The sequence below is a fragment of the Cydia strobilella genome, chromosome 24, assembly GCF_947568885.1.
Source record: "Cydia strobilella chromosome 24, ilCydStro3.1, whole genome shotgun sequence".
Taxonomy (NCBI): domain Eukaryota; kingdom Metazoa; phylum Arthropoda; class Insecta; order Lepidoptera; family Tortricidae; genus Cydia; species Cydia strobilella.
The window spans coordinates 8,186,519-8,210,979 of NC_086064.1; the positions used below are offsets into that span (position 1 = coordinate 8,186,519).

The 24,461-nt window shown below is 38.2% G+C and overlaps 1 protein-coding gene across 2 annotated transcripts in view; it reads left to right on the forward strand.

Moving 5' to 3' along the window:
- Window positions 1-24,461, forward strand: part of LOC134751972 (AT-rich interactive domain-containing protein 5B-like) — a 120,810-nt gene that overhangs the window by 87,373 nt on the left and 8,976 nt on the right. For both annotated transcript variants that reach the window (XM_063687494.1, XM_063687496.1), the window contains 7 exons: window positions 15,972-16,176; window positions 17,640-17,815; window positions 19,432-19,608; window positions 21,078-21,231; window positions 21,593-21,716; window positions 23,336-23,561; window positions 23,939-24,047. In XM_063687494.1, coding sequence (XP_063543564.1) covers window positions 15,972-16,176; window positions 17,640-17,815; window positions 19,432-19,608; window positions 21,078-21,231; window positions 21,593-21,716; window positions 23,336-23,561; window positions 23,939-24,047 — 1,171 coding nt within the window. The remainder of the gene's footprint in view (window positions 1-15,971; window positions 16,177-17,639; window positions 17,816-19,431; window positions 19,609-21,077; window positions 21,232-21,592; window positions 21,717-23,335; window positions 23,562-23,938; window positions 24,048-24,461) is intronic.

The following is a 24,461-nucleotide window of genomic DNA, read 5'->3' on the forward strand; positions in this document are numbered from 1 at the left end:
CAAGTTTCATGTGGTCGTTTTAAAATGAGATCGTAACTTTGATTGTATGGGAGCGGCTTTTTGGCGGCGGGTTCGTGTGACTTATAAGAGTACGGCACTCTCGGAGCGCGAGTCACAACTGTAATTGTGCCATTTTCAATCAAAAGGGTACTTATTGGCGCTTGTCAGTAAGGCGCTATTTCCATACAGCTTTAATATGAAATCAACCTTATTGACAAGCGGCAATGTGGTACCTTTTGGTTGAAAATGTCACGTATAATCCCATTTTTACAGAAAATCAAAAAAAAAATACTCGTAAAGATGGCGCCATACCTTTGGCCTATGCTCGTGTAGATGGCGACACCGTTTGATATTTAACAATTTTAACACATGTCTTTCTAAAAGTTTTAATCATGTGTCGATAGATGGCAGTAAATTTACTGTGAGTACTGTGACGTTAAAATTTACAATGACAATACGCCTCTATACTAAATTCTTATTGACAATACTAAACCACATGGACATTTAAACCCCAAAATGTTTCAAAAACTGTTATCACTTAACAAAAAACTATATTTGAACAATAAGCAAAAAGGCTGAGCAAAAAAAAACAAGGTTTTCTAATCTCTAAATTGTATATAAACCTACATATATTAATAATCCTGGTTGTCAAAAGTAAAATCAACCATATAGTATCAGTTTAAGGTTGATATTGATTTGGCTGGAAACGGGTAGGTTCGGTACATATACCCTTTTTGAATTCATTAAGCGTTCAAAACTTCGTGGACGGCTTTGTACTGCGAACGAAATGTGTTGATACTTGCTTATTTAAGTTTGAAGGTCGATTTATTGAAGTTTAATTTGAAATAATATCCGTTGAGTTTTATTGAAATATTGACTTCGGAACATAAGGAAAAAACAAAGAGTTTAATTTAACTTAGTATAAACATAATTTGGAACATTAAACAGAATCAAAAATAGGTTTAATACGGAGTTAAATTTCATTTAACTTAGTGTATTATAGTCATATATAATGCCACTGAGACTAAAGTAATACTACAACATTTTTACGTTTTCGATAAATAACATAACTTTAACTAATCTGTTTGAGAAATGCTTAGTATCGACGCCCTTGGGTGCATATTATTAAAAAAAAACGTACAACTAGTAGTTCTGTGAGCTGTAGACCTCGCGAGCATAAAGTAAAAAATCATTGCAAAAAAATATTTATTTACTAGATATATATATATTTATTGACCGGGATATAGACCGTGAATACCGTGAAATATTTATTTGTTACTTTAAAATTAAAAATGTCCCAAATAAAGGAATGAGCTGCGTAGCGACGACCTTAGCTTCATATTATTAAAAAACAAATTAAGGTTAAAATTTATAGAAAAACGTATCAATTTGTTACTTTAAAGTTAAAAATGTCCCAAATAAAGGACAAAATGAAACAAATAAACAAATGTTACGTAATTCAAGTGTCAAGTGCGCGCGAGCGCCGGCTCTCATCTTTCACCGGCGCAGGGCCGGATTCGGCGCGCTAATTTAATTGACGATTTTGTTATTTATTTACGATTTAACGTGATACTGATGAGAGTGATGAGCGATTTCTTGTTTATTCATTTTATGTTTTAGAATTTTAAATAGTTTATATTTGACATTGGATGGCTAAAAACAGGGAATCACGGAAAGTTTTTTTGTGTACAAGAAATTAACAACGCAGATTCAAGGTTATCCCTTGAAGTGTCAGGAACCGCCTCGCGGACAATAAACGTCATTTAAACTTGGAATTTGATTAATTATAATAAAATCGAAATTGCTTCAACTCAAAAAAGACGTATGCCACTTGAAACGTTAATGTATTTTAAAATAAGTTATTTACTACTTATTTTCGCTTAGTTTGGAGACACTGTTGTTCAAATATAGTTTTTTTTATGAAAATTTTTGATTACCTTTCAATATTACATCTAAGCGAAGCTTGATAAGAACATAATACTTATACGATATCTTAAATCTATTTCCTATATCTATTAGGCATATTTCTAAGTGTCATCGATATCAATTAACAAGCAGATATCAATCGAAATTCGAAACTTAATCTGTTATTATTATTAATCAATGTCCCGCCAGACCCGATATATCTAATCAATATATAGTCATCAATTATACAAGACAACTTTGAAAGTATCTAGCGAAACAAACAGTCATATAAATCTATAATGAAATGTTATTATTATTACCGATAAAAAAAAAAGAAACAATAAACCTGGAGGTTTATAGTTATACATATTGTTAACTAAAGGAAGGGTTAACATACAAATGTACCAAAAGGAATTCACTGATGTAATTACTAAAATAACCTACGATTAACTTAAACTTAGATTAGACATCGTAATTAGAAATGACTAATTTGGTTTAACCGTAGTTTAGCATTTTGGTTTAAACGTAGTTTAGGCAAATGTAATAATAATAATAACCCGCATTGCCGAGTGCGGCCCCGCGCTCCCCCGCGCCCCGCTCCGCCATTTCGTGTTATTGAGAATTTATGTCGGTTAGGCTGGGGGCACACTGCGCGTGACAATTTTAATTAAACATGTTTATATTTTGATATTTCGCGATTAAATTTATAATTATTGTTGTTTTAAACGCGTTTTAGTGTTTTTAATAGTAATTTGACAATAAAAAAATTTAAATGCAAATAAATTTTATAATCAATTAAAATTCGGAATATCTATACAATAATTAATCTAACATAATAAAATTTGTTAATAATTTTGAACTTTAATTTTAACTTGGCTTTAGAAACTTACTTAATTAGTTCTACCTTACGTGAATATGTTTTTTTTTGGTACGAATCCAGTATTATTTAGATACTTATGTCTTCATTTTTCAATGATGTATACATATTTAAGCTGAAAGAAACAATACCGCTGTATTATAATAGAACGTTACCAATGCCTTCCAGCTTTTCTAAATTGTGGTATACACTATACAGGGCAAATAAAAATCTGCCGTTTCATACATTTCGGTGAATCAGTCAGTTTTCTATAGAAATGCTAATTTTTTTCGCGATTTCGGGGTTGGCCCCATAGTAAATATTGTTCTGTATGAACTACATATCCAGTTATCCACCCCTCAGAGTATTGTCGGAGATAACAATTTCATCCTGTATAGTCGAAAATGTAAAAGATGTTGTATATTAAAGAAAAAAGAGGCCGGATCCGGCCTTCACCACTGGAGGGCTTTGTCACTTTTTCTTTAATATACGACACTATTACAGTTTATAATTTATATATAGTAGTGTAACTACTTAAAAAACAAATCAAATATTTAATAAAATAATTTGATTTTTTCCCAGAGATTTAGATTTATTTATTTCAGGATAAAAATTACACTATAAATTTGCATCAAGTAAAAGTTCCTATACAGTTGTTCAATTTTAAGTAATTAAACGAATATGTCCCACTATTTTTAATTCGACGCCTCCTTTTGTGTATTTACGAGTACACGGCGTCATGTTTGCTCAGTATGTCTTTTCATATTATTCTCCCAAAATTATATAGGTACATAGTTACATAAATTCACCATATAATGTTGACTCAGGTGTCAATAAACAATTAGACTAAATTTACATAAGGAGCATTCCATCGTTACGTTAGGGAGATTCGGACCAATTTTTTGGACTTTCCAAGCCTGGTTCTTTTTGGCTTGCCTTTTTAGTATCATCAGTAGTAGTAGTAGTTATCATCAGTAGTTATGGTATCATCTTAAAACTGCTTGTTTTCTTAATAAACTGTTTAATTTACTTTTACTATAATACGCAAGTCGACAAAGTTATTCGGGTTTAAAGCAAATATTTCGTAAGCGATTCGCATGCAAAATACGCCAATACTTTGTCCTACACGTAGACATTGCATAAATAAAGAATTTTGTTAAAAAAAAACTAGATGAAAAACTTACCGTATTCATGGAATGCTCCATAATTAAAATTCGACACATACTGACATACTGACAATCAGTGTAGCCAAATATATTGCCACACAACTTGTGTTACCATAGGCATAACGTATTGCAATATATTTGGCCACTTTACTCAATACTCAATCATTTCATTTATTTATTATTTATTTTTCCATTTTTAATCAATAAATATAGCTAATTTAGTTATTAAGATACCACTGGATGCCCATTTGAGGGCATGTTGCAGCAACACCCAAAATCAAATCTAATATGATTTTTTTCAAGCCACCAATCATAAAAACTAGAAATAATTTTGGCAACACATTCTTCTGGCGCGTCACCTGTTCCGTTGTAGAATTTGGCGGATTTCTACTGTTGACCGGAAAATCGAAACTTACGACAACACTACACTAGTGCAGGTGTCAATTCCTAGCGGTTGATAGCGTGGGAAAATGAGAGATCGCGTGCGCATGTAATGTAATGGCGTCGATAGCTTAACTAACCGGAATCTCGTAATAATACGGTTAGTAGTTTTAAAATCTTAATACTACGGAAGTAACGTAATACCACACCCTTCGGCCAAAAGTCCACGCTGGCGATATCACTACATAGTATAAAACAAAGTCGCTTTCCGCTGTCTGTTCGTCTGTCCCTATATATGCTTAGATCTTTAAAACTACGCAACGGATTTTGTTGCGGTTTTTTTTAAATAGTGATTCAAGAGGAAGGTTTATATGTATAATTTGTAAAGGTTTTGTGTAAAACTACCCGTGCGAAGCCGGGGTGGGTCGCTAGTAATATTTAAATCGATAAATTGTGACGTTTTCAACCAAAAGGTACTTGTCGCTTGTCAATAAGGTTGATTTCAAATTGAAGCTGTATGGAAATAGCGCCTTATAGACAACCGACAATAAGTACCCTTTTGATTGAAAATGACACAAATAATCACAAACACAAATCCCTAAACATCGTGGGCCAGTGTGCCCCCAGCCTAAGCCCAGGGGCGTTGCACCGACTAGATCCGACGCGCTATCAATTCCGTGCGGCTGTGTGAGTGCGGCGCGTGTGTGAGTGTGTCACATGTGCCGCTACAGGATGATGCGATTGACGTCAACTTGACATAATAATGATGTATGTAAAGCGGTGCAGATTATAATTGTTATTGTTCATATACGTTATAAATAAATAAATTAACATTATAGGGACATTCTTACACAGATTGACTAAGTCCCACGGTAAGCCCAAGGAGGCTTGTGTTATGGGTACTCAGACAACGATATATATAATATAAAAAGTAATTACAAGTTATAACACACATGTCATACAAAATAAAACATTACAAAGATCTTAACCTAAACTAAAACCTAACAAACACAAAAACTATTACTATATAAAAAGTACTTATATACATTAGAAAACACCCATGATTCAGGAACAAATATCTGTGCTCCTCACACAAATGAATGCCCTTATCGGGATTCGAACCCAGGACCATCGGCTTCGCAGGCAGGGTCACTACCCACTAGGCCAGACAGGTCGTCAAATAAATGAATAATTGTATCCTCAAGTCTCTTACATTGGTCGGTTATGTACAGATTCATTCAGATTCTAAATATCTATCTAAAAGCCTTGAGCTGGTTCGCACCTAAAGTAAAACCCTCTAAAGAAATATCAATATTTCAACACTCTTTTTAGGCCTAAGGGATTTGCTAGGGGTCGGTAGGGGTAGGAGTAAAGTTAAAACTTTGAACGTTGAAACCCGAAAGCTTATTTTGATCACATTTTCTCTCAGTCTTTAATTGAAGCTAAAAGTTTACAAGTAAATTTCGGGGCGTTTTTCTTCATTAAATACAGCCTGTAAAACATGGTTTATTTTATGATTACCAAAGAGAGAGTGTATAGAGGGTCATTGTCATAGTAAATTTTGTAGTCACCTAAATTTACTGCCATCTATCGACACAGGATTATAACTTAAATTAAACATGTATAACCTATCGTAGACTATGGACATTTGCAAATCCGGAATAGCTGCTTACTATCAGATGTAGTGCATGGTTGTTTGCCAACGAACGTAGTGTTAAAAAAACTTGGAACTACCGATTTTTATGTAATACATATGTAATTTATATTTACATAAGTAGTAGGAATGTATGTTATATACATAAATGTAGTCTGTCAAGCCATTTCCGTCACTAGGAAAAAGCGGCAAATTTAAAATATGTAGGCGCGAAGCGCGAAGGGTTATTAAAAATTGAATTTCGCTCCATTTTCTACTGACAAAGTTGTTTGACCTATATTATAAATGTATCATAATAACAAGTCGCTATTATATTACACGCTAATCCGAGCCAATTATAATCTCTCGAAAAAACAACACGCTGTATGTTCACCTTGTTGGGCGCACTCACACATCCACGCACTCTCTAGGGCTGCCACAACCACAACCTTCGAAAAAACTGTTTTGCATCATTTATACATTTATTATTTATACATTTTTTTTATACAGACATACATACATACATTTATTCCGGTCAAATTATGCGTATTGTTTCTAAATATATTTGTAAAGCTCGTTTGCATATTTAAAAGGAATAAACGTTTCGATTTTGACTTTTTTACATAAGTTTTGAAGGTTTTTTTATTAGTTGACTACAAATGTAAAATGATTCAAACACTTGTAAGATTTACAATTTGTTTACGCATATACATACACAATTTTATGTCTTTTAGTGAATGTGTAAAGGATGCGATGTGGCGCAGGATTACTACTATTACTAGGAGGGCTGACCCCAAATAAACTGGGATAATAGCCAGGACAAAGAAGAAGAAGTGAATGTGTAAAGGGCAAGCGGATGATGAGTTAACAAAACACTTGACGGCAACAAGCGTCACATAAACCGTATGCTTGTATGCTTAGTAAGTTGTTTCTAAAAAGTTAAATAATAGTTATTTACGATACAAGTGCGGAAAAGAGGAAATTGGAAACGAGTGGCGATAAATTAAAACACGACCGCAGGGAGTGTTTTAAATCGACACGAGTTGCGAATTACCTATTCGCACGTGTATCGTACAAAGTTTTACAGTACATATGGGCCTTTAAACTTTCGACATATGCACGAAAAGTGATATTTGACGCACTAGTGCGAGAAAGTAGCACCATATGTACTGTAAATGTGTTTATCCTTATTTTTATTCCTTAATTATGTAATACGTTCATTTGATTGGACCGATTGGACGATTATATTATAAATACGATAAAATGTGCCATTTTCAATCAAAAGGGTACTTATTAAATTTGGAACACCGTGTCTGAATAAAGAAATTATTTATTTATTTATTTATTGTCGGTTGTCAATAAGGCGCTAATTCCTTTCAGCTTCAATCTGAAATCAACCTTATTGACAAGCGACAATGTGGTACCTTTTGGTTGAAAATGTCACAACTATTCGATTAGACTTTCAAAATATTATTGTGCTTAGTTGGTTTCTAAGTAAAAACACTAAAAACCTTCTTTGTTTGTAAATTGTTATCAATAAAGTTTTCTGAAACATACTAAAAAATCAAAATATTTCCCAATAATTACATACGATATCTAAATAACTATTTATTCATCATAATCATTTGAATATAATTTACAAATATTATATTTACGAATTAGCGGAATTAGTAGATATAAAAAAATATCCTTGCGTGTGGCAGCCCTGACCGCACCCACACAAACACAGTGTTTATGTGTTAAGTTTAATTGTAAACAGAAATCGGGGGTGCTCGCGGTCAGCGCCGGCAAGGGTTCCGTCGATATTTATCTTTTGTTCACTTATTGGGTTGCGTAGTCAATATTTTTATATTGGGGTTCCGTATTGTTATATATTTAATATAATTAATATGTCCGTGTTTATAGTTAGTTACAAAAACTATAGTAGTCATAGGTAAACTGAATACCTACCCTGTATTTTATTTGAATTCGAAAAATTACATTTATATTAAATAGTACCAAAGATAGATATAACTCCGTAATAGATGGATACAGTCTAAGGAAAAAACGTGACTCGAAAATCAAGAAAATTTGATTCTCGAACAGATGGCGTCACTACCTTTGGCCTACTCTCGTATAGATGGCGTTGACGGTTTCGTTTGTTATTTAACAATGTTAACGCATATCAGTGGAAGAACATGGGTCAAAATCATATAAAAATAATTAATACATTAAAAAAAATCATTTTTCCATATATAAATATATACTTTTTGATATTTTTATTTTTAGTTTTAATCGTGTGTCGATAGATGGCAGTGAATTTACTGTGGCTACAAAATTTACTATGACTGTACCGCTCTATCGACGACCGGTCTGGCCTAGTGGATAGTGACCCTGCCTGTGAAGCCGATGGTCCTGGGTTCGAATCCCGGTAAGGGCATTTATTTGTGTGATGAGCACAGATATTTGTTCCCGAGTCATGGGTGTTTTCTATGTATTTATGTATTTGTATATTATATATATCGTTGTCTGAGTACCCACAACACAAGCCTTCTTGAGCTTACTGTGGGACTTAGTCAATCTGTGTAAGAATGTCTCATAATATTTATTATTATTTATCCTATTATATCCCCTTTGGTACTTGTGTACGCGTATGTACAAACGGAATGACGTAGCGGCCGTAAGTGCTCGGTACAGTCGCGCATATATGTGTGACATGTGTTTATGGAGGTAATATGTCGATCGATATTGTATTAATAGACCAGCTCGTGCCTGACCACACCTGCATCTATTTACAATTGATTATTCTGTAGTTGACCGAGCGATAGCGAAGGTCTTCGTTTCAGCTTAGGCAAAAATTCTTTCGTATGTGCAGGTCTCATTTCTCAACCGATTCTAGTGAAATTTTGTAAGCAGTTCAGCAGCAGGTTTTTGGAAAATGTTCAAAATGGTGGAAGTTGCGTATGTATGACACTGTCAACACTGTGGCACAGAATAAGTAATAGTATTAAGAGGCCCACTGACTATCAGTCCACCGGACGATATCAGCCTGTCAGTTGTTCGGAACTGTCAAATTTTTGTTCTAACTGACAGGTCGATATCGTCCGGCGGACTGATTGTCAGTGGGCTCCTTAATCATACAGAACGGCCACGCACCGCCCCGCCCCGACTCGAATTACCTCGCCCCGCGACAGCAGATTGATGGCCGTTTGCCGGCCGCTCAGTACTGTTTTTAAGCAACTCACACTATGACGCATGACGCGTGTACAGACGTGCCGTTCACACATAGAAACGCAAGTGATTTTTGATGTATAGCGTGTCCGCCCTGTGACTGTGCAATGAACAGTCGCCTGCGGTATTTCCGGACCGATACGATCTTCAGGAAAAAAGCGTATGTATCTTAAAGGCCGGCAACGCACTTACAAGTCTTACAACGCATCGGGTGTCCAACTGTCCATGGGCGGCGGTGATCGGTTACGGTCAGACGATCCGTCTGCTCGTTTGCCTCCTATATTATAAAAAAACCGGTGCGAGTCGGACTCGCGCACCGAGGGTTCCGTACTTTTTAGTATTTGTTGTTATAGCGGCAACAGAAATACATCATCTGTGAAAATTTTTAGCTAGCTATCACGATTCATGAGATACAGCCTGGTGACAGACAGACAGACGGACAGTGGAGTCTTAGTAATAGGGTCCCGTTTTTACCCTTTGGGTACGGAACCCTAAAAAAACAACTATGTGTGTTTGTGTTTACCGTGAAAATTTTGTATAAGTAGTAAAATCAAACCAGAATCCATGTGGGTTCAATCCCCTCTGGATCAATTCGATAATTGCAAAGAGAATATATACGATAGAGGGGTATTGTCATTGAAAATTTTGTAGTCACAGTAAATTTACTGCCATGTATATTAAAACGATTAAAACTAAAAATAAAAAAATGTATATAATGGATAAATGATTTTTTTATTTGTATTTATTATTTTTATATGATTTAACAAACGAAACCGTTAACGCCATCTAAACGAGAATAGGCCAAAGGTTGGTATTGGTGGTAGCGCCATCTGTGCAAGAATATTTTTTTCTTGTTTTCCGAGACACGTTGTTTCCTTAGACTTTATTCATCTTATACGAAGTTATTATATGTCTTTGATAATTGTTTAAAACCACCTTTTCGTAAATTGCCGATATCGCAGCGATATGGCTTTCCTCGTCAGAATAGGGTCGCGAGTGGGTTACTTATTTGAAAGCAATTTTAGTTGCCCCCCCTTCATTTAGAATGCCGACAGGGGCGGACTTGGACCGAGGGATTTTTCTTTACTTTCGTGGTAAAATAATAAAGTTAGCATTTTAGTGTGTATCTTTTATTAAAGACTTACAAATTATAAACTAAAACCTTTCTCTAGAATTCTATTGATAGGTGAAAACCGCATCAAAATCCGTTGCGTAGTTTTTTCATTTCATTTCATTTATTTAGCATATATAAGCATTACAGCGTTATACCAAAGCGCTTACATACTAGTCACATCAAATAACATTAAACATTTAATAAACATTATAAGTAAACACACGAAATTAATTTAATAGCAATTCCATAATAACTTCAATAATAAATACAAATATACAAATCTAGCAAGAATTAACATATAGGTAATTAGCAACAATAATAAAAATCCTTAACAATAATATCTACTTATTTTTAAGGGGCCCACTGACTATCAGTCCGCCGGACGATATCGGCCTGTCAGTTAGAACAAAATTTTGACAGTTCCGAAGAACTGACAGGCCGAAATCGTCCGGCGGACTGAGTCAGTAGGCCCCTTTAGGTTTATAGTTAAGATTTTTTTTATATATTATTTTTAGTTCTTAGGTATTTTTTTAAGTATTGTGTAAGATTTAATTTGAAGATTTAATAATCTGTAATTATTTTAAATTACTGATTACTTAAGTGTTTGTAAGTGACCTCCGTGAACTCAGTAAGAGAACAGTTAAATAAATCTTTTAAATAATTAAGCATACATAGGGACAGACAGAGAACGGAAAGCGACTTTATTTTATACTATGGAGTAATTTAATATGTTTACGTTGATTAATTTGTTTTCTTCGTATAAATTATTAAGAAAATTTCGTCAGTGTGGCTACCACCAGTTTGGCACTGACATGAACGCTATCGAGAGCGTAATTAACTTTCTATGCATCTCGCTCGTACTCGCATATTAGTGCGAGCGTGATGTATAGAAAGTAAATTACGTAGACGTTAGCGTATATGACAGTTTTGACACTGTCAGTGACTCATGGTACGGGTACTGGTGACATCTCACTAATTACTACCACAAATTCAAAGCAATAATGAACCGAAAAACGCTCGACATGTTTCACTCCGTACCGAGGAGCGTCATCAGGAACTTGCGTTGACGGTGACGGACCGGCGCAGACTGCGGGCCGCAGCTCTCCGCGCCCGATGACTCGGCGTTATTATAATATGTTTAATATGTCTGTGTCTCACGGAAGTTTTGTTATTAAAATAATGAACCGTAGCAGTACTAAAAAAGGTTTTTTTTTTGTAATTAGTGAGTTTTGGTTCTATCCTGTCGATTAACTAAACTAGCTTATGCCTGCGACTTTGTTTGCGTAAAAACATGAATTCGATGTTAAAAACTAGGCTAGTATGTCCTTCCTCGGTACTCAAATTATCTCTCTGTGCCAAGTTTTATCTAATCGGTTAAGCATTTTAGGCATGAAGAGACAACAGACAGATATAGCTACTTTCGCATTTATAATATTAGTAGGGATTATAATTAAACTAGTATATTAAATGTATTAATAACGGGTCACTCACGTATCCCGACCCTACCCCCGTCCAGGTCGGGTGAGTGACCCGTTATTAATACATTTAATATGTCTGTGTTTCACGGAAGTTTTGTTATTAAACTAGTATGCGGAAGGTAAACTGAATCAATCAGATGAGATTACTGCATAATTTAGTTTTTATTTCTTGTGACTTACTGGCTTCTCTATCATATTTTAACATAAATATGCCTGATTTTCTTTGAATTATAAATTTAAAAATGCTTAGTTTTTCTTTTCAATGTCTTGGTCTTAACACGGTGTTATTCTTGATTTAATTTTAATTTTATAATGATTTAATTTTATATGACATACCTACCTCAATGATTATCATTGTGATTTCACCGGATGGTCTCATCGGAAGATCAGCGCTGGAAGTCGCTTTCTCTAGTCGTTTTTCTGTTTTGTGTAAAAAAAAATTGTGCTTGATTACGAATAACATTTCTATTCTATTTCTAAACCTATCTCATAAATAAAATAAAATATACTTAAAGTAAGTTTACTTATATTACCAACATGTCATGACATAACTATTAATCGTAATTACGTAATTAATGGGCAATTATAGGCAAATCCGGATGCACGTAATATCGATCGGAGTACGGCCCTGGCGCCTCCCCGCCCGCCGGCAATTTCGCAGGGCTGCGCTATGGGACCAGGCACAGCAGGCGCGGTGTAGCGTATCTATTTAATAGGGTTCCGTGGGTTTCTTTTACGAAGGATATACTTTTAGGAAGGATTTATTTTTACTAAATAAAAAAAAATCTAATTTTCTGATTGATTTTCGCAGGGCGCTATACAGCAGGCCTAGTGTAGTGTATCTACTTTTAGGGTTCCGTGGTTTTCTTATACGAATCATGTAAAAGGGCACCGTAAGTAGTTTTTTGGGATTTCATATAAGTTTATATTGTATTATATTGGGAATTAATTTATTTATTTATAATATATCTATTACATTACATTATTATCCTTACAAGTCATTCCCAATTACATATTGCATTAACTCCATTACATCCTTACATACTACAAACTTAAACCTACCACAAAAACACAAGACAAAAAAACACTAAAAAACCCTTACAAACTAATCGTTAACTAACCCTATTGTTGCCCGAGGCATTGTTCCCAAGACACTGGCTTTCCTCTTTGAAAGGCTTTTTTAGGGTTCCGTACCCAAAGGGTAAAAACGGGACCCTATTACTAAGACTCCGCTGTCCGTCTGTCACCAGGCTGTATCTCATGAACCGTGATAGATAGACAGTTGAAATTTTCACAGATGATGTATTTCTGTTGCCGCTATAACAACAAATACTAAAAACAGAATAATATAAATATTTAAATGGGGGGGGCTCCCATACAACAAACGTGATTTTTTTGCGGTTTTTTTCCGTAATGGTACGGCACCCTTCGTGCGCGAGTCCGACTCGCACTTGGCCGGTTTTTTTAATGCTGTTACGCATACGCATACCCTCTGTGACCTAGAGAGGCGTCGGGGGTTACGTGGGACTCCCATCTCCCATTCCTTTCTCTTAGCGAGAAAAGGGGGAGAAGTTCTACCCACTAAACCCACATCGGCTTTACACGCATTGCCGTACGGGAGACGTCAAGGGATCGCGAACATTCTGCCATGACCCTCTTTGCAAGACTAAGCTCAGCCTTATGGGAAAAAACGCCCCTGCCCGGAGGTCGCCACTGTCGCCAGACACACCAATAAGTTTCTGTTCTGATGTTCCTATTTACGGGACAAACAGCGGATCAAAGTAGTATTAAAGTCCCTGTCTAGTAAGATAAGTAAAGTATATTTGGGGCATTTTCTATGAAAAGGGACCTTATTGTCGATGGCGCTTACGCCGCACAGCGTCGCGCGGCATTGTATTTATATCGGAGCATCGTTAATAATGGCGTAAGCGCTATCGACAATAAGGTCCCTTTTTATAGAAAATACCACATTTATAACTAAGAAAGTATTATTAGAGTTGTAATTTCGCACGCGATGTACTTAACGCAGTTTTTATGTGGAAACATGTAATTGGCTCACTGTTTCTATGTTATTACCTAACTTGTTACTCTAGCTGTAAGTCTTCCTAACAAATTAAATAAATAAATTTTCACCTTCATACGGAACCCTATGAAGAAAGAATATGCCGTCTGAAGTATCAATAATATTATTACCGTAGTTCTTTGTTCTCATTCTCGCTCGCCTGCTGTGTCGCACACACTGTGCTTGCGTCTGTGTGCTCGATCGGCACACACACAGCGGTAATCTGCCTGTACAGGCACAAATCTCGAATTAGTCTGTATACTGTATAAACGTGTACGATGCAGAAACAATTTGATGCGGCAATAATAGTCATATTCCGACTTTTGTGTGACATCCTGACATCATTTTGTCAAATATACAAATAAAATAAAATATATACTTTCTTTAGTATTTGACACCTACAGCCGGTCAAACAACTATGTCAATAGAAAAAAAGCTCGAAATTCAAATTTTCTATGGGATTGGGACTATAACCCTTAGCGCCTACATTTTTTCAAATTTGCTTTTTTTCTACTGACGAAAATGGCTTGACAGACTATATATTTCAGTTTCACTAGACTTATATTGACCGGGATATAGACCGTGATTACCTTTTGTACAGTTTACCCGTGAACAAGATGCATGTAACTGCTTCGAAATATCGGGAGCTCAAAAACAATACAAAAGGTGATCACGGTCTATATCCGATCAATATTAGGGTCGGTTGTACCAAACTTATGTCATCGCTAAAGAGTTCGCTAAATTTTATTGTATGGAGAGTTTCATAGTAAACTGCCGCGGCGCGCCAGGTGACGTTGATCAGTCTGTCAAGTGCGGATGGTGCAACTGGTACTAAGTCTAGTGAAACTAACCGTGAATCAATTAAAACAGTTATATTTCAGTTTATATCTTAAACATCTTTATCTCATCTTAAGGAATCAAGAGATAACTTTGTCTAATGATGTTAGTTTTTTCCTGTTCTTTATTCTTTCATAATTAGCCTCATGCATGAAGTTTATATTTGAACGAAATATGTTTTATTCGGATGTTTGTTACCGTTATATCATGTTACAAATGCATTTCCGTTTTTAAATTACCATTTAATTACTCAAAATTATAAATAAAAAGTACAAAAATTTGCCCGCGAAAAGCTAGTGAGCGAAACGCTCGAAACGCCACGTGACGTCACGCGTTCGACAGATTAGTGTCATTAGTAGCAAACGTCAGTTGGGCCGCCCAACGTGTGACGTCATCACGCTCTGTCGAATTCGCGCCAAAAATTATGAGCGTTTCAACCGTTAAAAATTTTTCAACATTTTAAATATTTTTTAATAAAATAATGTTAAGGTTTACAAAAGTATTTTTATCATTTCCGGTGTTCCAACGATATAAATTATGAATCCAAAAATAAAAATAAATTCATGCATGGAGCTAATTGCATACATGAAGTAGGTACAATAGTACATTATTGTCGAGGCTCGGAAGTAGCTACTTGCTGGCTGAGGATTCGTTTTAAACGGACGACCTTGGGAGTCCGTTTAATTGAATCCAAAGCCAGCAAGTAGCCTTCCAGCCGAGTCATATATAGTGATTTTCTCAAAAATGGCGCAATAAATGCAAATATAATAAAAATATTTTACAGAAGCAACGTTCTTATGTATATATTTTCACAGAAAAAACTAAACAGATTTGCTTTGCCGCCGTTTTATTTTTTAAATTAAAAATGGAAGTGTATTTTTCTGCTGAAAATACGCCAACCTATTTGAGACACCTAAATAGTCGCGGTACCAACATTATAATAATAAGTACTGATCATCTGTTTGGCTGTTTAATGGACCTATGCCTTCATTTGATATGGCCACTTCAACTTTTAAAAAATTTAAAACTCGACAAATAATGGAATTTGTATGCAACATTGCAGTCCCGAAATCGAGACTGCAATGTTTTTAACTTTTTAATTTTTTGACTGACCATAAACTACGCACTTCGCGACCTACTTTTTAACCGGCAACGTCGACTTTGCCGTCCATTTTTGAGAAAAAGATATTAAATATTACAAGAAGTTCTTACATGCTACCCGAATCGGGTGTTGCAACATCTACACTAATTACTCGTGTTTCTTGTGCAATAAACTGTTTTACTATTACTACTCTTACAAAAACTTATCAATCGCTTCCTTTTTTCCAGGACGAGGTGCTAGCCATAAACGACAAGGTGGTCCTGAAGGCCGAGGACCTCCTGTCCTGGGTGTGCAGCGGGCACGAGTGGCGCTGGGGGCTCCGCGCCGTGTGGCGCGGGGACTGCGCGCCGCCGGCGCACCCGCGCCGCTCGCAGCCGCTCCACCACACCCGGCTGGACTTTAGCGATATCGAGAAGGAGAAAAACGCCATAAGTGAGTACAAAATAACAAATGTCACGTTATGTACAAAATACACGAAGATTCCCGAAAATTATCAGGTGTTAGACATTGAGAAAGTTGAAAGCTGTAAGTTGTAGGTACCTAAAAATATACAACAGAAGTCATTATAAGACAGGACGGCCTTAATAGTGTACAAAAGAAGTACAGTTTAAATTTTTAGGGTTCCGTACCCAAAGGGTAAAAACGGGACCCTATTACTAAGGCTCTGTCCGTCTGTCTGTCACCAGGCTGTATCTCATGAACCGTGATAGCTAGACAGTTGAAATTTTCACAGATGATGTATTTCTGTTGCCGCTACAACAACAAATACTAAAAAATACGGAACCCTCGGTGGGCGAGTCCGACTCGCACTTGTCCGTGTTTTACATAAGTATACGGAGTATACCCATTACCCATGCCATTCGGGCTAAGTAATATCTATGGACATGGACAGTGGACCGTGTACACCATGAATCAGCCTATTGCCGCTATCTTCAAGCCTTTAAAAACCTTGAGTTTTTGGGATAATTAACACTGACACTAGATTCATTTCTTAAATCCCTTCCTATGCATCGAAATGTTCAGTTAGCCGCACATACATCTGATCATTCTTCATTCAAACTTGCATTGGGCGGTTCCCTGAACCAGAAGGCGAAAAATCTCCGTATGTCATCATGTTTTTCTAAGAGGCATTGATATTCGTAGACGTGGAAAAAATATATGTAGTTCTTGACTACATTATCTTTAATAACCTAGCTTCCGATACACGAATTATGACACTTCGCTCGATACAATGAATTCCCAAAGTAACCTCTAACTCGGACTTTTAATCAAACTTTACTCAGTTATTTATTATGTGATACTATAATAAACCGGCCAAGTGCGAGTCGGACTCGCGCACCGAGGGTTCCGTACTTTTTAGTATTTGTTGTTATAGCGACAACAGAAATACATCATCTGTGAAAATTTCAACTGTCTAGCTATCACGGTTCATGAGATACAGCCTGGTGACAGACAGACAGACAGACGGACAGCGGAGTCTTAGTAATAGGGTTCCGTTTTTACCCTTTGGGTACGGAACCCTAAAAAAGAAGAAAAAACAATCTCAACTTAAATAGTAATTTCGATATTTTAAGGTAAAGTTTTTAAAATAAATAAAAATCGACAAAATTCGATCAAAATTGACACTTGGCGCGCATGATCTTTCCCGCTCTTTCTTGCGAAATGTGACAGTGACAGCGGCAAACCGATGGAACGGCCTTAAGCGGCTCTAACTGTATGTAGCTCTAACGCCAATATTTGGGGCATTTTCTATGAAAAGGGACCGTATTGTCGATGGCGCTTACGCCGCACAGCGTCGCGCGGCATTGTATTTATATCGGAGCATCGTTAATAATGGCGTAAGCGCTATCGACAATAAGGTCCCTTTTTATAGAAAATACCACATTTATTTCCAGATGAGGACGCCGAGAGTCCTGGCGTGGTGGTGTTCTCCTACCCGCGGTACTGCCGCTACCGGGCGCTCCTCTCCCGGCTCGAAGGCATCCAAGGGGACTGGCTGAGGGACAGTTTAGTTTGTGCGTTGGGGGGCTACGCAGCTCCTACCAAGAACACCAGGATACTGTACTGCAAGGTCAGTTTCTAGTACTGTAAAGCCTGACCAGTAATATATGATCATTGTCAAGAGGGCGCTGTTTATTCTCATGTAGTATAGGGTGACAGTTGAGTGTAGCAAAGAGGATATACTCGTAATAAGATAGAGCGGTACTGTCATAGTAAATTTTGTAACCACTGTAAATTTACTGCCATCTATCGACATACTTTAAAACTAAAAATGAAGATTTATAAAAATACGTTAAAATGTATTTAAATAGGGATAAATGATTTTTTTATTTGCATTAATTGTTTTTATATGATTTAGACCCATGTTCTTTCACTGATATGCGTTAAAATTATAAATAACAAACGAAACCGTCAACGCCCTCTATACGAGAGTAGGCCAAAGCTAGTGGCGCCATCTGATCGAGAATCAAATTTTCGTGATTTTCGAGGCACGTTTTTTCCTTGGACTGTATCCATCTATTACGGAGTTATATCTATCTTTGAGTATAGTATGAAAAAAAAATGTTCTAATGAAATTCCGCAACATGGCGCGTGATCATATATTCCTGGTCAGGCTTTAGCTTCGTACTTATGTAGTTCGTGTAGCTACCGTTGGCGCTAGTTGCACATGTAGCTGTAATGTTCAGCCAAGGTATGGTTTGACCGGACCGATACAGTGACTGACTGTTATAAGTATAATGCTTGTTTTATATAAATAATTCAAATTTAATCGTTATGTTGTATCTTCTGGCTGTGTAACTTTTTCTTATTTAACAATTTGTTCATTGTCAGTTATTTTAATTTTATTTTTTTATTTTTTATTTATTCAACAAATTACAGAGTATGACAGTTAAAACCAATTCACTGTGGAATTTATATAAAGTGTATACAATTATGTAATCAATTCTATAACAGAGACATTTAAAAATATAAATCTAATATATAACAGACGACTCACGTTTATCCATCGCCTCACAGAACTTCATACACTCACTACAGACAAAAGACCAGTCACTTGCAAAAACATCACATTCCGGTGCTGATGCGAGGAGCGCGTTAAGCACAGTTGAAGAGCGCGAACTATGGGAGACTTACTATAGGACACAGTGCGTGTTCTTGGTATTTCTTGGTTCTTTTATGTCTTTTCTTCTTGTCTGTTACCTTCCGTGATTCTTCTCACCTGATGGTCTCATCGGAAGATCAGCGCTGGAAGTCACCAGCAACATGCTGAGATGAGGCCATTTCGTGGCACTTTAATCTTGTTTTATGTTTTTATATTATGTAATGTCTTGTTTGTTTGTGCTTACGAATAAAATCTTATTCTATTCTATTCTACTGGATGTGAGACGGGCAGTCTGACGAAACTTAGGCACAGGGCGGACACGCTATACATCAAAAATCACTTGCGTTTCTATGTGTGAACGGCACGTCTGTACACGCGGCATGCGTCATAGTGTGAGTAAGTTGCTTAAAAACAGTACTGAGCGGCCGGCAAACGGCCGTCAATCTGCTGTCGCGGGGCGAGGGCATTCGAGTCGGGGCGGGGCGGGGCGTGGCCGTTCTGTATAATAATACTATTACTTATTCTGTGACTTAGGTCTCGGAAGCTATCAATATCTTTTATCTAATATATCGACTACTTTTCAGGACACATTCGAGTACCCTGAGCTGGAAGGGCACGAGTTTGTCTGCAACCAGCTAGCGCCGAAACTGAAGGGGCGACCGCGGGGCCGGCGTCGGAAACGGGCCTCCAACCACTCGCCGTCCCTCTCTGATAGATCCAGCGATAGCGACTCGCAGAAACGCGTCCAGCAACCTGTTGAGGTGAGTTAAAGACAAATCATGAAGCGTTAGCATAGAGCAACCTGTTGAGGTGAGTCCTCAGACACCTCCTGAACCGTTAACGGTAAGGTGTCTTACGAAGAGGAGTTCGTCTGTAACTAGTTCGAGCTGAAACTGAAGGGGAGACCGCGGGCCGGCGTCGGAAACGGGCCTCCAACCACTCGCCGTCCCTCTCTGACAGATCCAGCGATAGCGACTCGCAGAAACGCGTCCAGCAACCTGTTGAGGTGAGTTAAAGACAAATCATGAAGCGTTAGCATAGAGCAACCTGTTGAGGTGAGTCCTCACAGACACCTCCTGAACCGTGAAGCCTGCGTCGGAAACGGGCTACCAGCCACTCACTGTTTGTCTCCGAAAGATCCAGCAAGAGCGACTCGCAGAAACACGTCGAGCAATCTTCTGAGGTGAGTCATAAGGCGTTGAGCAAGAGTGGGTTAATTTATAACAAGTTTGTGTTGATATTTTTAGAGGCGACCTTTAGAAACGACCCTCCAACCACTCGCCTCCCCTCCAGTCGGAAGCTACAGGTCCAGCGACAGTAACTCACAGAAACGCGTCCAGCAGTCTCCTGCGGTTGTCATTTGGATTTTTTTACGTTATCAATAACGTTCTGTATTCTACAGCATCACAGGCATATTTTATAGCACCTTATATTCATTTATTTTTATGAATAAGGCTAGATCTATCTCTTGATTGACCCTCTTACACAGGGTTTATAGAACCGGGGTCCACGCAACTCCAGTTTCGCTAGCGTTGAAAAGGTTTCATGTTGATACGTGTGTTGTATATGACATGAAACGAGGGACTTGTCTGCTTTTGCGTAAAATCGATTGATGCATTTTGATAAAAAGGAGTGGCTGTCGTCCGTAAAGTAATGCCGTCGGCTGTATACAGGCATCGAGAGCCTCTCGCCGAGAATTTCGGCACCGCTCCGATCCAATCGGAGGAGGGCGAGACGAGAAGGGAGCATTATGTACACACTCGTTCTCGGCCCGTCTCGGGGGCTATGTTCCGAATTATGCTCACAGCGCTCACAGCACGCTCAAAACCGGACCGATTCACGCTCATAGCGCTTACATGAGGTATCGTGACGGCGCTCACGGTGCACTCCCAGGTGTGAGCACCTTGAGCGCAAACGTCAAGGTGACGTTTGACAATAAGAATCGCTATGAGCGTGAATCGGTTCGATCGTGAGCGTGCTGTTACTACGATTAACGAACAAAATTCAAATTCAGTTGACGTTGACATGAACATGACAGTAAACACGCTCATGACATGACCGGTCCGAAACAAAACACCACCCACGTGGCCTTGAGCGCGCTAACTGATTCGGACCGGCAGCTACCAGGGCTACTACTCTCGAAGAGTGTGAACAGCCGGCATACAGTTCTTAGACGTTATGGTTTTGAGCCCCCTGCTCTAACAGCAAGTGACAACAGATGTATGTGTAGCAGGTGCAGCCCCCGCGCCGCCTGTCGCTGCGCAACGGCGCGCCGCGGCACGGCGACGACGACGACCGCGAGGACCGCGCCTTCCAGGACCAGCTGCGCCACTTCCACAAGCAGAGGGGGGGCGCCTTCAAGCCCGCACACTCGCTCAAAGACCGTGAGTATTCCGAAAAGTGGCCGCCATTTTGAATGGCTTACTTACTGTACCGATTGAGCTGCGACCGAGTAAGTATAGTGGGCAAGAGGACAGAGACTAGCGATAAAGATAGAACCTTTATCGACCAGCTCAAGCACTTCTATAAGGCGAGTTTAGTGCTTTCAAACACGTACACTCGCTTAAAGATTTTTAACAGCGAGAACGAAGCGTCTCCGTTAGTTGCCCCTCCACCGGCAGCATTTCTCAACCAATTTTCTTATTTTCCAGGAAACCATGTAATAAATGTTTAACTTCCATACCTACGGTTACGTTATGTAGCCAAATTTTTAGTTATAATTTTTTTATATTATATTTGTTTCAGTGTCGCTGCGAGCGCTGTACCACTCGGTGACAAACGCTGGGGGCTACGAATCGGCCTGCAGGCACAAGTTATGGCGACAGATCCACCCCCCTCAGCCCAACACCGCGAGACGACACTACGAGAGGTATAGTATGAATTTTCTCAAATGGTTTTTTCGGGCTAATCTGTTAAACAAATCCTTTGTTTCTTTTAAGAGCGGTCTTCAGCACGCGCCAAAGCAACCATGTCGTTTAAAAAGCAACTATCGTGATAGAGAACAATTAGAGTGGATTTTTCTTCGTGTTATCTCCGAATGGGCTGTTTTATGAATTTGAACCATATAAATAGAATGGTAATAGTATTTTATACAATCGTGATATAATAGAGAGCTTTTCAGTCGAGTACCGTGTTTAAGCAACGAAGCTTGCTGAGTTGCTTAAGTTAAGGTACGAGATTGAAAAGCTTGATTATATCACTATTGTATACAATACTTTTTCTACGAGACAAAAAAATAAAACTTTCAACTAGTAGAATCATATAGGTAAACAAACCAAAAGTATACAGCTATACGCGAGCTGCCGCGACCCGCGATACCTTCATACTCGTACGCGCCCCGGCCGCCGGGCCTAGCGCCCCCGGCGGGTTGGTCAACGACACCTCCTCGTAACTCATGAGGCCCTGGTACCTGCTCTTTGCTAAATTCAATTTTAAGACAGTTTTTTTCTCGATTTTGGCCACCGTAGCCTATGGAGACTAACAAGCAACGCTAAGCGGTTTTCGTAGGGTATGAATGTTGCTATATGAAGGGTGTCACATGCGCGTTTCTGACTTATGAAGCAATTGTTTCTACTCCGACATAAAATAAAATGTTTTTGTTGGCCAACCAATCACAAAGCAGATGCGACGCAGCGTGTTTAAGTAGGCTAATTTGCATTGAATCGAGTCTCCTTAAACAAGAAATATTTTATCGAAATGTATGAAGTTCTGTTTTCAAAATTTTTATACTTGACTAAACCGTATCGATAAAATTCTTATGCTTGAGTCGGAAGTGCCATTGAAAAGAGTAAGGTTGTAGTGTTGCATATGAAGTTGTAATACACAGATTATACTCGACGAGTAGAAAAATTTGCTTTTTAAACGGGCTTGTTCCCGTTACTTATGCCGGGGCTATTAGCAGTAAGCAGTGTAACCACTGCATAAAGGAAACGAAACCTTTTGTTTAACAGATTAGGACCCGAGCTCAAAAAATCTTCTCAAATAATGGCACATGTGTATTTGTTTACCACATTCATGTCCATGTGAACGAATGAATGTGACGCTAGAAAACTTCAATAGGGTCAGCTAATCTTAGTCAGCTTGCCATCGGTACGAAAAAGAACACTTAATCAGGCGTGGCTCACTCCGCGATTTCGTCACGTCTCTACAAGTACACGCAGCTCACACCAATTTCGGTGTCTAGCCATAGTAGTTACCGCGCACCTACGGAACGGACGCCTGCTCTCGCATGCGCCACCTAGCGGTTATATCTGTCGAAAAAGACTACTAGTAATATACCAATAGTACATTATTTATTCTGTAACTTAATGCAAAATTTCGCTGTCATTACTTTGATGTTGTTGTGTGGGTGACTTCAACTCTAGTGGCGATAAGATATCACAAAGACATTATAATCCGTTAACGGTTGCTACGGCCATATTTAACGTTAATATCATTAATTGCGCGTAATCGAAACCTAAATTCACGGCCCAATCGAATTGCTTCCAGATTCCTGTTACCCCTAGAAAAGCACGAAGTCTCCAGCGGCCTCCGAACGTTACCCAAGCTGAACGGCGCCGTCGAGCAACCCACCGTCACCATCGAGCTGGCCGACAGCCGGGAACCCAGCCCCGTACCCAAGGAGGAGGCCAAGGACTTCAGCGTCACGTCCAAACATGCTGAAGAGCTGAACAGGGAGTTCCTGGACTCCTTACCGCCGAAGGAGGAAAATAAAGTAAGGTTTCTGACATACATCTCTTTAGTACAGTCCCATAAAAGGAGATACTGTGAGTTTTTAAGTAATAGGACTATATAAGAAGAGTCACAATTGAGCTGGCTGACAGCAGAGCCCAATCCCGTGCCGAAAGAAGAGGCCAAGGACTTCAGTATCACGTCCAAACATGCTGAAGAGCTGAATAGGGAATTCCTGGACTCCTTACCGTCGAAGGAGGAAAATAAAGTAAGATTTCTAACATAGTACAGTCCCAAGGTAAGGCGAGATTTTAAGTACCAGGAGACCATAAGATGTTAAGAGTCGCAATGTCATGGAATCTTGGACACTGGAAAAAAAAGAAAAAAAAAATCAGCTTCTGTAAAATATTTTTGTTGCAGGTAAAGATAAGCGTGAAGCCGGTGGAGAAGCTTCTAGAAGAGTCTAAGAAGGAGAAGCAGGAGCCCAAAGATGCGTTCTACTCCGAACTGAAGGCTAAACTAAATCTAGGTTAGTTTATTTTACTTTTCTTTTCAGGAATGCCAGCCTCGTGTTTATTGTACGTCCTCGTTTCACTCTTAACTTGCACTCGGTTTCGTATTATCCGGTCTTGTATTCCAAACTAGCTTCCGCGACTTTGTCTGATGATAATAATTATTGATAAAAACTATCCCATGTCCTTTCTCGAGCCTCAAATTATCTCCATACATAATTTATTAATTTTTGTACACAAGTTAATTATAGCCGGTCAAACAATTGATAAACACTAGAATATATTTAAATTTGTCGCTCTTTTCTACTGACGGAAATTGCCTGACATAGTTTAAAATTATATTTTTTCCTCACTAGCTCGGTAAGCCGTCTTTTATCCTTTAAAATAAGCGGGGAAAAACGCGTTTTATCCACTAGTGGGGAAAGTAATTT